Source organism: Sylvia atricapilla, chromosome 1 (genome assembly GCF_009819655.1).
Source record: "Sylvia atricapilla isolate bSylAtr1 chromosome 1, bSylAtr1.pri, whole genome shotgun sequence".
Classification (NCBI taxonomy): domain Eukaryota; kingdom Metazoa; phylum Chordata; class Aves; order Passeriformes; family Sylviidae; genus Sylvia; species Sylvia atricapilla.
In genome coordinates this window covers 57,991,385-58,005,345 of record NC_089140.1, presented here as the reverse complement: position 1 = coordinate 58,005,345, position 13,961 = coordinate 57,991,385, and the positions used below count along the sequence as shown (strand labels likewise).

Genomic DNA, 13,961 nt, shown 5'->3' with positions numbered 1-13,961 from the left:
AGAATTATACCTGGAAAAGAGGACTATTCCCTCCACGTAACCATTAAATGAACACTAAAAGAAAACAGGATTAAAGCGTGGCCACTAAGACTCTGTGAAAAGAAAAGCTGAGGTTACTGCATTGGAGTGTGGGACAGAGTTGCACTGACTGAGGGAGGAGGTTACTCAGAGGACTTCTCATATCCAATGTGTCTTTTCTTATAGCAGTCCTGGAGATCCGTAAGACAATCCAAGCAGAACTCTCTTCTGCTGCCCACCTTCTTTCTATTTTAGGGGGCTGGATACAGAATAATACTTAACAAGTTATTTCCAAAAGGAGTATAATGGACAGACAATTCAGCTTAACAGAGAGGCTCTTTTTACATACAAATAGATGCCATAACAAAAAATTAATAGAACTTCACAAGTTTCATTCAATTTTTTAACCCACAGTGTATAGTGTTCATTAATAACCGTAACTCAGGATAAAAGTATTTCACTTTGTGAATGTGAAATATAATACTAATTTAAAAGATACAAATAAAAAAGCAACAAAATGCACTATTCCTTAAGTATTTTAATACCAACAGCTAGGAGGCATCTCTGAACCGGATACCATCAACTTGAATCTCTCCATTTTCTCTTTAAAAAACTATGGTTTGGGTTGCGACCTTAAATATCATCCAGTTCGAACTTCCACCACTCCCATGGGCAGGGCCCTTCCAACTAGTACAGCTTCTTTAGAGCCCCATCCACCCTGGCTTTAAACACATGTAGGGATCGAGATCCACAGCTTCTCTGGGCAGCTGTGCCCGTGCCTCACCACCCTCACAGCAAAAAATTCCTTTCAAATATCGTATCTAAACCAATCCTCTTTCAGTTTAAAATTGCTCCCCCTTGTCCTATCACTACATACTCCTGTAAAAAACTCCCTGTTCCTCTTTTTTATAAAACAAAACCAAATTTGCATTTAAGGATAAAACATTTTAGTTATACTTCATGGAGAAAGCATGGTCCACTCTGGTTCACATAATTTCAAAAACATTATGTGAAATTGTGATGGGAACCCCCCAAATTTTACAAAATACAATTATGTGATCTCTTAATTTTAAATTTTTGAATCCAATGTAATTAAAACCCATAACAATTGATATTAAATTTCAAGATAGAGACTTCAGTATGACAGATTTGGTCTGTCACTAAGCACTTTGAATTCTTCCCAGTTTTATGCCTGTTATTCCAGATGCATGGATAGAAAGTTGGTGATTAAGAAACACTGAACAGAAGCCTGCCCACTTTAGTAATGGCAAAAAGATGGAAACTGACTTAAAAACCTTTCACAATCCTTTTACTGACATTAGAAATAAAGGTTTCCAAAAATATGCTGCGAACTTCCTCAGTTGTTTACTAATGAATATTTTGAAAAACCAGATGACGTATTCCAGGAATTTAAAGGTGTTGACATTTTATTTTACAAATCCATAAAAGTAGCACAACTTGTATGAAAAAATATAACAATTCAGTCAACTAAAAAACAGTAGATTATCACACACAGTTTGCAAGATTCTTTTTTTCTTCAAATTGTTTGTCTACTGCAAGTGAAAGGGCCTGAAGAAAAGTTGTCATTGTAACACTGGGGGACTGAAAATAAGAAAACATTTTGTTAGACACACCACAGCAATAGACATATGTAGTATTTTACAAACAAATCTCAGTATTTAAAAGAGAAATATTTGAATTTCATGTTACAAAAGCTGAAAAATGCTATAAACCCCACTGCAAGTTTATTTAAAAACAGCTAGCACAGCAAAGTCAAAGTCAACCTGAGCAAGGTCTTCAGTCACAATACCGTATATTTGCTTAGAAAAAGGTTTTTAACAAATTATTATTTATAAAGTGGTAGAGGTTTGGGTTTTTTTCAGCAAGGAATTATAAGAGCACCAATATTAATGTTCATTAATTTAATTAACAGTAGAATGCTCAGGTCAATCCCACCTGTCTTCAATCGCATTCTAAATTATGGGCAGCACATAATTGTTTCAGTCTACAAAGCTGCAGAAACAACTGCAGTTTAAATTAAAAGGGAGGTTTGGACCAATCTTTCACTTCAGGCAGTGTTCAGATGTCTTCCTGCCTGTCTCAAACCCAATCCAAAATACAGTGAACAGAATAAAATCACTTGAATATAATAAACTTACTTGAATATAAAGTGCATGTGCTAGGAAAGGAAGCTTTCTCAGGACCCGGCCGCCAAGACCTTCACTTTTCCTATGGTAAAACAGAGACAAGTGCTGCTTAAATGCCAAATATCCACCTTTAAAATGAGGCCTTTCCTTTCCTGTGTTCCTCCATTAAGTTGCTCTAAAAGAACCTTGTATGACAATTCAACAGGTCAGTTGCAGCTCTTTTAGCAGGAGCAGGGAGTGAGCAGACAAATTCTGCTTTTGGGAGGCTACACAGCAACAGCACAGGCACAGCTGGCTGGCAATGCTTACATCAGGCCCTCCACATTGTTTTGCCAATGTCATGAATTTGGGGGGATGTCTACTACCGCTGTACAGCGTGGTACTGACACAACCACTTTTGGAAGGACTGGGGAAAAAAAATGGTTTGAATGCTATGGGTACAGCCATATGTACGGTACGGTATGGTATTTATGAGTACAGCCTGTCTCCTACCCACCATTTACACAGTTTTCTTCACCTCACCCACTTGGTGAATGTTTGCATCTTCTGCAAGCACCACTCTGTGTACGTAAAATGCAAACCTCTGTGCCTGGAGAAACTTACTTGCTTTTACTTCACTCCTCACTGGTTAAGACCGCATATTTCAGGAACAGAAAGAAAGCACACTTTCCAGACTTTATGGATTTTATTTTGTTTCATAGGAAGCAGCACTTCAGATAAAAACATTGCCTGATATTGTAAATATAATTTTTATTGTTTCAAGAACTGTTAGCTGCAGTAAAAGACCGTTTTCTCTACCAGCATCCTCAGCAAATCACAAAGATGTCCATTTACAGTTTACTCCTTTTCTCTTGTTTCCATCCACTTATATTTCCACGCTAAATACTGATCTAGCAGATGCCAAGGTATTTCAAGACATTTTCTTAGCAGGACCTAAGGCTCAAGCTATTTCTACTAAAGTGCATTACAACTCCCAACATCCACTGAAACCTGAGGCTAATCCAGCCAGCAACTTTCCAAGAGGACTTCAAATGGTAGAGCACAAACTAGAAGCAGTACTAGGCCAAGCCAGATCTGAGACTAAGAAATGTTAGTAAACTGTGATTGCTTCCACTTTTTGTCCCCTGAAGGTTTTTGCACTATCCCAAACAGAAAAATAAAATTGAGACGTTTCAGATCTCCAGTTGTTAGGAAATTTGGTTACTTTTAGACATCATTCATTAACTCAGTATATATGTATGAAAAAAGTAGGATTTTAGAATCATACCTTGAGATTTCCTTTAGTACAAGGCTTAACCTTGACACATTATTTTCTACAAAGCCGATCATCTCAAGCTCTCTGAGTGTCAGAAGCTGCTGTCGAGGATATATTATTTGACACTAGAAAAGAGAATTACACTCTGTTGTATGAAATATAAATGCATTCAAAATTAAGTTTTACAGTAAGAGTGGAAATACAGAAAAGGAATGAAATTTATGTAAATTTGTTACTTAAGAGGTATGTTTAAAATTTACTTAAGTATGACATTTTACAGTTTTGCTTTCAGGTATTACCTTCATCAGTTCTTCCAGGCAAGAAAGATATATTCTAAATATTGCTGCAGTAGATGGAGGTCCAATGTATTGTTTTATGTCAGCCCTGTCTACAAAGGCCATGTCAATTTTCTCTGTAATATTTGAAGTAGTCAGGATAACTACATTGGGGTACCTTCAAGACAAAAACAGATTTTTAGGTCACATGTAAAAGATTTATCTTTTTTGTGACTGGCAAGTTGAGACCTTCCTTCCTATGATTCAAATAATTTTATGCAATAAGCTGCCACATCATCCTTGCCAGTCTGGAATTAATTAAATGATCTCAAGCTCTTGGCCTGGTATCACCAGACTATTTCAATGCATAGTTTCTTTCCTTCAGCTGTTTCTCAAGCATCCATAGTTCCTCTATTTCTATTTCAGATGTGATACATGTTAACTATGCAGAACCTACTGGCATAGCTTCTGACACACACAAAAAATATTATGAAAATAATTGTAAATTTGAATCTTTAATCAACATGTTTTCCATTTCGATGTTGATGTCTGTTCTCCAAGCAGACATCATGACGATCTGTACTTTTTCTCTCCCTGTCCTTAGGGGAAGTATACTGTCCATAGATTTGATTGTCCATCCAGGAACATGCAAAATATACTGCTGGATTACTCCTATTTCTTTTCAAAATTAGCATAATTAACAAAGAATAGTTCACTAACTAATTTGGTCTAGTATTCCAAGTAGGAACTGAAATTTAGCAGGAATAGGGATACTGAAACTCTCAATTACCTTCTGCTGTTGCAATAATATGCAAACAATACCTTTTAATCTGATCTATTTGTGTCAGTACAGCATTGACCACACGAATAGCATCTGAAGGCTCTGTGCCTGCCTTGAAGGCACTGCGGGCTGCTGTGAGGCTTTCCACCTACAAAAACCCAAACCAATCAACCAAAACAACAACAACAACAAAATCACCAAACACCAAAAACCCCAAAAGATTGCACTTTTGGAGCCCTGGCAGCAAATAGGTAACCCATGCAATATACCCTCAGATTCCTGTGCCTACTATCAAAAACTTCTTCAAAATCTTTTGTTAGGTAGGAATTTTCAGGGAGAAAGAAAGGCATGTCAAGGAAGCAAAGTGTAGTGAGGAAAATTCCTGTTTAGACAGCAGAAAGGAGGCTGGTTTTCATTTTAAATTTTGGAGGTGGAGGAATGGGACACACCACCAGAATAATGAATAGGTTGAATTTAGAATGAGCTTCCCCAACAGGAACTCCAATATGATAAAGCTAACAAGGTACATACTTACTAAGTTGATTTTGTAGGCAAGTTTGAAGAAAATCTAACGACAACGAACTGAACCATATTCATGTTTTTTAGAGTGTTACAACAAATGCAAATAATACAAATCTGGGCTACTTTGAAGTTTAAAATGATATTTCACTTGTAAACATAGCTGCAAGGGAAATTCCACCAAGAAAGGTTTCAATTAATTTTCAGCTGGAACTTGCCTGCTAAGTCATACTATGCTCTTTCCAAACCTCTCAAATCTGCAGCAATCAAGACTAAAGTTCATTCATCTGCACAATCATGTAGCTTATGAAACAGCATAAATTTGCTTTTATTGTTCTTTATGAATGAGAACTATTGCAGCTCCCTCCCATCAATTTCCTTTCTGCTATATTTTCTGTACAACAATGCCATTGGAATCATACCTCATCAATCAGTACAAATACAAGAGCATCTTTGTCTTCAACTAACTCTTGGATCTTCTGGAACATCTTGGTTACAAGCTTCCCACTCTAGAAAGACACCATATGCATATGTTAACTATTTCCTTACCACACAACTTTTTAAGGCTTGTCATATTTGAAGTTGTAAATGCCTAGGTTTTAAAACAACTTTCCAATAAAACTTCTCTTTAAGCATTCTCAAACACATCAGTTATTCTGAGCAATCTCTGTTGCACACACTTATGATAAAAGCTCAAAAGAATAATTAGTGCTATTTCTAAAATATAAAGTTTATTTTATTAGGTACATCAATACATACCTCAGAAAACCATTTAGAGAAAAGGCTATGGCTGTTTATCTCAATTAACTGTCCATACCTATACCTAAAACATGAAGAGAAAAAGAAGTGTCAACTCCATTCTAAATAAAAATCAGTGGCATCATTAACTTCTATAAGTCTCACTCTTGACATTCTGACCCTGGAATTCTGTGAATTAGTACGTTAAATTACTTACCTTTCAAAATATAATACACATTTTATCGATATTATTTTTGTCGCTGGAACTTGCCATGTTGCTGAAAATGTCACTAGAATTCTGTATATTAAATTGCTATAAGAATTTCTTCATTAGAACAGGGTAACTCTTACCATGATAATTGCCTCATTCTTCTCTTGGTGTAAGATTTTCTTCAGTATAGCAGGAAGTGACAAAGTATCTCAATCACACATTATACAGCCCGTGATTTCATACATTCAGTTTGGGCTAGAGTCAGATCATGCCAATAATTACACATTATTTATGCTACACCTTGTACTTTATGTAACATTTATTTTTTATATAAATTTGTTAAGTTGCTATGAGCTTTTAGGCTATTTCTTATTATCTGCCTGATATACAAACTGACCTCTGCAGATTGTGGCATTCAGACAATCCAAGTACAAAAGAAATAAGTTAAAAAAACCGCTACCTATTAAACCCAGGCTCTAGCAAACATGAAGATACAAACCCCAAAATACTCCTCGATCCTTTGCCTTTTAATATTCATGGACATACAAAGTGAGCAAAAATTACTGTACTGCCACTGGAATGTCCTTTACATCTGGGCATAAATAATTACACATTTCACAAGGCCTTAAAATATCCTGATCAGTCTAGCAGATCACTTTTATTGCTAGCCTGGTGCACTACAAAAAAGAAGACACATTAGCACTAGGTACGAGTTACTTGAAATCAAATACAAAATACACTTGGGCCAGTGAAAAAGAACAACTAAGGATAATAAGCTGAAGTGAAAAATTTCAAAAAAAACATTACCTGTATGACAGTCGAATTGTCAGCTTCTGAGCCAATGCTTTACAGAGAGAAGTTTTCCCAGTTCCAGGAGGGCCTGGTTTGAAATCAGATCCATGTATTACACGGAATCTGCATTAGATTGTTAATGACATCTAACAGATTTTTAACTACTCTATTTCATTACAGCACTACTTGTAGAGTAAAAACCCAGCCGATGATGATTGTGTACACCAGAGTATTTTGAGAAAGTTGCTTACTTGACTATAATCCTAGAACTAATGTTTGATTTTATATACTTTCCAATTATTAGTATAATTAGTGTAACGTTTTGTATGCAGACACCATAAAGTTAAAACACTCAACAGCCACAGAAGCAAAGTGCACCACCCTTGCAGGGCTAATGTTCATCTGCATTCTCTCTATAATCAGTGCTATGCTCAAACTTCTATCTTCCTGAAACACACTCTTCTAAAAGGGAAAACAGAAACATATCATGACCAGTTTCATCAGCAGTCCACTTTCCCAGAAATTTCTTCCTTGGGGCAACCCAGATCATCTTGGGTACTACACTCTGGGACAAGCCTTTTACATATGACTTAATATCCCATGGAAGAGCCACAAAGATTTCCTCCAAAGAGGCAAGTATAAGCACAGTTACCAGAGTATGAGTATGAAATAAAGTCTCTCAAACAAAAACATCCTGAAGCTTCTAAACTGACAGTTGTAACTTAAGCGCAATCAACAAATATTTCCACTATGACCCTTAATTTTTGAATACTAGTCTTGATGACAAAATCAATATGAGATTTGTTTTGCAAGAAAATGGGTTCAGTTGATGCTAATCTCGTTTCTAGTATAACCTCCACAGTAAGTTAGGACTGACTGAAGATTTGAGCTCCACTGAAATAACAGTAACTAAACTAGCAAGAGTTGGCAATAGAACACAGTGTCAACAACACAATACAGATTGTTTTCCCAGTTTCCCCAAAGTTTTTACAAAACTATAACTAACAAAATATTTAGTACTGCGATAGAAGTAAAACTAATATATACACCTCCTAATATCTTCAGTATCTGCATTATTTTTGTTCATTATGTAAAAATGCAAAAATATCATTCAAAAATTGAATTAAGAAATCCACAGCTGTCATGCACTGTAAAGTTTAGAATTTAAGTTCATGCAAAACACAGTACAGTGAACATGGACTTGACTCTGACATTACATTTCATCCAAACTACTGAGGTGCTGCTCTTGTATCACCTCATTTCACTACACAGGACTGCAGTACCAGTCCTTCCAGAAGGAAAGTATAAACAAACAGCAAACGAATCTACTTGGTTTAAAACAATTCATTTTTACCATGCAGCAAAACAACTCTGTTCCATGATATCAGGTTGCTGTCAACATTTTTCTCAGAAAATAATAATGTTGTAGTCACATAATCGAGTAACTAAATGAGGAGGACAAATAGAAAGACACAAATTAGAGACATAACAGCAAATACAAGTACAAATAGAATCAACCTCTAGTGATGTTTATTGTGTATTCATAACAAAAAGGAAAGAAAGAGCTTGCGTCTTTAGTCATAGGCAAATTTATTTCTGCAAAGAATGGGAATTAATCTCTGTCCTGCTCTAAGAATAAGAATAGCATGTACCTGACACAAATGGACCTCTGAAACTTTTAAATGAATAAATTAAATGCTTTAAGGAAGGGAAATTGATATCATTTCTCATTGGCCCATGTACTGTGTGTCTATAAAACACAAGCTGCCTAAACACAGAGAGTCAAACACTCAAACTCTGGGTCCTGTTTAGATGTTCTACAGCTATACATTTGTTCAGTTTGTTGTAGTCAGCCCACCAAACAAAGAATTTCCTGTCACATTTATTTCATTTTTACTGAAGCATTTGTATCAGCTACTGCAAGGAATTTGTAGATTTATTCATTCTTCCAAATAAGGGAAGTTGCACGTATTTCCTGGAATGCTTGCTCGGAAAAATACTGCAGTTTCATTTTAGAATTATCCAGAATTAGGAAGTAGAGAACTCTTTCAATAAAATGAATATGAACTTCAGGTGTGAATCTATAATGACTTTTACCTGTAATAACCCCTGATACCACATTATCTTCTGTTGCTTTTACCTGTAACGTGTTGATGAGACAATACAATGGTGCTCCTGCAATATCTCATGCTCAAGGTGGAGTAATCACACAACAGCAAAAACAACTGAACTTAATCCACATATTTTCCAAAATTCTATCAACACTGTGCTATTTTAAAAATTCACAGCAACCATTTCAGAGCCTGTAGAACCCAGCCATGCTCAGGAACTTCCATGGTTTAAAGAATTCATCACAATTTTACAGCAGTAGTTCTAGTTTTAGCCATTAAAAGCAACCATTTCTTCCTACCTGTAACAGTGATCAGCTTGCTGTTATTTAGTACACCAGCAAGTCTAATTAAATAGTCTTGTCATTTCACAGATGACTTTGAAAGCTATTCCATAAATTGGACAAATGTGGATATATTAATTGATATTTACCTTATAAATTTAAAAGTACAATCACTGGAATGCTTTGCTTTTCTATATTTGGTTATAAAGACTTACGTGAGAATAGTGTATCTATGGTATTACAAATAAGGTAATGAATTAATTATTTGCGTCCAAGAACTTCAGTTAGAAGCTGAATTGAATTCTTTGTGGGTTTTACTTGAATCACAATTACTAAATTGCAGATTATGGTATTACTGTTTTACAAGCCCTGGCAGTTATCATCACAACCTCTGATGAATGCACAGGTCTTCAAGCTAGAAAACGACCCCATGGAAGTGTTTTGTTTCTTTTCAATGTCTTGCCAGCATTCAGGTGGCAGGGCACTCAGCTCTGGTCAAATTATTGAATATGTATTTGCACAAACAGTAACAGTGCTGGCCAACACTACTGCCAAGCCCATTAACTGATCAGCTGCTGCCAGAAATAAAGTTAAACTCCCATTCCCTTCTGCCCAGCCTGCACCCATATCTCCACAGGATGCAGCAAACTTCAAACAGGCTTAATTTCAGGTCATACTTCTCCTCAAGCAATCTTAATTGTTATTCATTTTGAACTTACATTTGATTTTACTTCAGTGTCATAGATAAGACTTTCCCAAAGGCCGTGGAATTCAGCTGCAAAAGCAATATATTATATACCTGTTTAGGATAAATCAATCTGGAAACTTATAACTCATCACTGCAGCACAAAACAGTTTTCAAATTATGCTCAATTAAAATGAAGAATTAAGAACAGTTATATGAAAGCAAGTAAAGCATCTGCAGGGAAAAAAAAGTCATTTTCTCTCAAAATGCAAACACCACTTTCTAACAGACAACTTCAGCAGTTTCCCAGCTTCTATTTCCTCCAATAATTGATGAGAAATTAATATTAATTTCTTAACATGAAATGAAAAATATCATTCCATCCATCCTCAGTAGAGGATAAACTTACACTTCACCAACGGAGCAATGAAAACTTGTGCTAGGAGGAGGGTTCTAAGGCAAATTTTATCATTCAACTTTGCTTTTTTTCTTTCTAACATCAAGATTTAAGGAACCGAAAAAAACCATGTAACTGAATAATGCATAAAAAACTCGAGTTGTCATTTCAGTATCAATCATTCCTAGCTGTTGGCTTCTAACTTTCAGCAAAGAAAAGCAAAAAAGACTGAACAACTATAAACCACAAAATTGTGGCAATAATGTCAATGTATCAGATTTAATTCTTCCTGGAAACAAATGTAATGGATAGTTAGGCATTTCACAACACGGAAAGAATAGGAAATGTTCCAAAATTACTGTCTCTCTGAGCTAAAGCTCACACCTGTGCTTCTCCTTCCAGGCAGAGAATCCAACTTCCCCAAGCACAAGACAGTAACGGCAGGTCTGGCTCTATCACAGAGGAAAGCCTTATTTTTCCTCTCCAGAAGACAAGGACTAAATCTCTTTACTTTGTTTGTCTGTTTCATGTATAAGAGCAGTACTGTCTTGCAGGCTGGAAGCCAGCAGTGGGCTCTGGAAAATGAACATTTAAAGTGATGAGTTTCTTGTGGGTCTTCAAGTTAAATAAAACTTGGAATGCAACCACCAGTGTTAAAAACTTGCATGCTTCTGATTATGACTATATATTTTAGACCACAAGACCAGTTATTTTCACACATCCACAAGCATTACAGAAACAAATGATGTGTTTTGGAATTACCTGCAGCAGTTCAGTCAAAAACACAAAGGAAAAAGTCTAAATATATTTCTTCCGTTAAGAAAAAAGTCCAAACATATTTGTTCTATAGACAAACAATAAATACAAATAATACCTTTAACAGGTAACTATAAACACTTCTAGCCTTTGCAATATTTTCTTTTTTGCTCTAGAGCTTCCAGAAATGTCACACAGGTACCTGATGGTAGCACCCAGTGGTGAGCTGCAGTGATATCCTCATTCTCCTCTTCCAGGTTTTCAGAGGTTGGTCCTTCTTCATTCAGATGAAAAATATGAAGAGAAAGACTGCTTATGCTCAGGTCAATAGGCTAGAATGAACATAAAAAAGATTTGCTATGTGTCATATTTCTCATTCAAAGCTAGTTGAACAAAATAAAGTTACAGTTCTCAGCTGGCATTTATCTCTGAAGCCTGCTACCTCTGTTTCAGACCTTATGAAGCAGTAGAAAAAACCAGCCACATTTTCCTAGCTATACTGGTCAGCCTAAGAAGAGATACTCCATCATCCTATAGACCTTGTCTTGCTTATGCCCTTAGGGTACCACCAGTCTACCTACAAGTAGTTCAGCAGCATGTAAACAGAGCTGCACATTCTTGACTGGGAATACCTGTCTGTCCTTGAGTTTCAGCTCCGTGTCCACAATGGACACAGACTGAACGTTGTTGGTAAGGAAAGCGTCGTCAAACTCCGTCCACTTGTAATCACCAAACACGATGTTGTGTCTGCTCAACAACTTTAAGACACTCATCCTAATATCTTCTTTCTTGGCCACACTAACAGAAAAGGAACACCATTACTTTATGGCATTGACATATAAGGAAATTTGAATTAGTGTGCATTATGCAGTATTTCATATGTGATGCCTTTGTGGAAAACAGCTTCCATCTCACACACACCAAAAAACCCAACCAACCAAAAAAATCCCCAATCCTTAAAAAACGACCAACACAAAATAACCCCAAGCCCTCTCAACCCTCCTCAACATTCTACAGGAAAAAAGAACCTGTCAGATTCAGTCTGTTTGCAAAAGTAACAAGCTTGACAGCTGTTTTTAATTTGCGCATTTAAAGAGGTAATCCAAATAATACTGTTTGCTCTGTTTGGGGTTGTATCAGGGAATACTGAATGAGACAGCTAGAAGACTTCAAGAATGGAAAGCAGTCATGTAATCTGTGGTTTAGTTGGAAACCCTGGAAGACTCAGAATCAAGCTACAGACAGAATGTGGTAAGCTTATCTTGGAAGCTCAGTTATACCTTCAGGAGAGCTGAAACGTCAGGATGGGGATATAATATAAAGGGAATTCCAGAAGAGACAAAAACTACAAGAAAAGGAATACCATTTGAAGATTTAACTTAATTTTGCAATTTCAGTCACCTATAACCAGTGCAAATTCTCAGTTCTCTGTTAAGCCTGGCAAAAACAGCACAGTAGATATTTTACACCCTGATTTTTGTAACACCTCTGTGGGAAATGGATTTGTAGAGAATATCAAAGCCTGACAGAAGGCTCACATAGTATGTATCTGTATGCAAACTTTGAGATAAGAAATGCTAACCTGGAAATGCCATTGAATAGGACAGACATTGTTGAGAGAGGACTTGAACTAGAAGCAAGTTTTAAATAATGGCTTTGCAAATAAGACTAGATACTTTAGAGAAATAGAACTATGAAAGATGCATTGTAGTATGATGTGACAGAACTCAGACATGCCCTCCCATATCCTTCAGATATCCAAAGTGGTAAGGTAAGAACTGGATAAATGGAGAAGGAGGGTTGGACGGTCCAGAGGGCTGTGGCTAATACAAAGATTAAGCAGAGCTGTCAGTAACTTGGGTGGGGAAAGGTGGTGTGGTGCTGTTAGCATTGGGACCAGCACTGTTTCTGCATCCTTGACAATGAGATGAAAAGCAACTGCATCACATTTATGGATAACACCAAAGCAGGGAGAACTGTCAGTACTCTGGAGGGCGGGGCTGCTGTTCAGAGGGACCTCTGCAGGTCGGCAGTATGGTTTGACTAGAAGCTTTTGACATTCAATGAAGGTAAACACGAAATCTTAGTTCTCCATCAACTGCCCAGATAACAGAACAGATCAGAGGCCAACTGGATGACATGCAGTTTTTCAGAAAAGGGCCCAGGGGTACTGGTTGGCAATAAGTCAGCAGCGTGCCCCTACTACAAATAAGGGCAACCTTATCTGAGGCTGTGCTACCAAGACTGCATATGTTAGGGAGAGCAGCTGTTTCCATCCGCTGGCTTTGTAAGACTACATCTGGAGTACTGGGAGCAGTTGTGAACACCAACATAAAAGAGACAAGGATAAACTGGGGCAAGCCCTGAACACGGCCAACAACTTATGAGACTGTTTCACGTGACCCACAAGGTGCAACTGACAGAAGCGTATTTGTTCAAACTTAGGAAGAGACAGAGGTGAGGAAACTCCCAGGACAGCACAGAGAAGGCAGAGCTGGGTCCTGCGGGCTCTTGGAGGTGTGTAGAACGAGGCTGAGGAAACAGGCACAAGTGGCAGTAAGCAACGCTCTGATCAGAGACCTGCCCGACTTCTGGTGAACTTCCACATGGATCTGAGCGCTGTCACAGACGTTTGGGAGCGCTTGCTTCAAATCTCCAGCGGCGTCATCCATCTTTTCCGCTCCTAGAGGAAAAGCGATACCAAAGAGAAACGACTTCCAGCGACTGCTACACGCCCACATCACGGACGGCCCTCTCCCGGCGCCCCGTCCAGGTGCACACCGCCCACCGCAGAAGACCGGGACCGGGACCGGCACTTCCCTCCCTGAGGAAATGGCGTCGGCAGCCTCGGGACACGCCGCGAGCGCAGCCGCGCTGCTCCCGCCTCAGCTGGGGACAAGGAATCACCTCAGGCATGCACGGCCTCGGAGCGACGCGCCGGAGCCACGGGAACGGCGAGCGCAGGCGAGCCTAAGGCACCGGGCACCCACTGCGG

General features: G+C 37.8%; 1 protein-coding gene across 1 annotated transcript; it reads right to left on the bottom strand.

The window, feature by feature from the left end:
• Positions 1–1,373: 1,373 nt before the first annotated feature.
• On the bottom strand, positions 1,374–13,747 carry TRIP13 (thyroid hormone receptor interactor 13). Its single transcript, XM_066323401.1, has 13 exons — positions 13,547–13,747; positions 11,599–11,764; positions 11,169–11,298; positions 9,848–9,903; positions 8,091–8,181; positions 6,752–6,824; positions 5,755–5,818; positions 5,418–5,504; positions 4,518–4,624; positions 3,720–3,873; positions 3,433–3,545; positions 2,178–2,247; positions 1,374–1,620 (listed from the first exon to the last, which is right to left on the bottom strand). The coding sequence occupies exons 1-13, from the start codon at positions 13,705–13,707 to the stop codon at positions 1,525–1,527; spliced, it is 1,368 nt and encodes a 455-aa protein (XP_066179498.1). The 5' UTR covers positions 13,708–13,747; the 3' UTR covers positions 1,374–1,524.
• Between the last annotated feature and the right edge of the window lie 214 nt (positions 13,748–13,961).

Coding starts and splice junctions, on each gene's coding strand:
- TRIP13 (XM_066323401.1), bottom strand. CDS start 13,707: ATGTGGGCGTGTAGCAGTCGCTGGAAGTCGTTTCTCTTTGGTATCGCT. Junction 11,299..11,598: donor TGAAACTCAAGGACAGACAG/GTATTCCCAGTC, acceptor TGTTCATTCTAG/CCTATTGACCTGAGCATAAG. Junction 8,182..9,847: donor ACACTGAAGTAAAATCAAAT/GTAAGTTCAAAA, acceptor CTCCTCATTTAG/TTACTCGATTATGTGACTAC.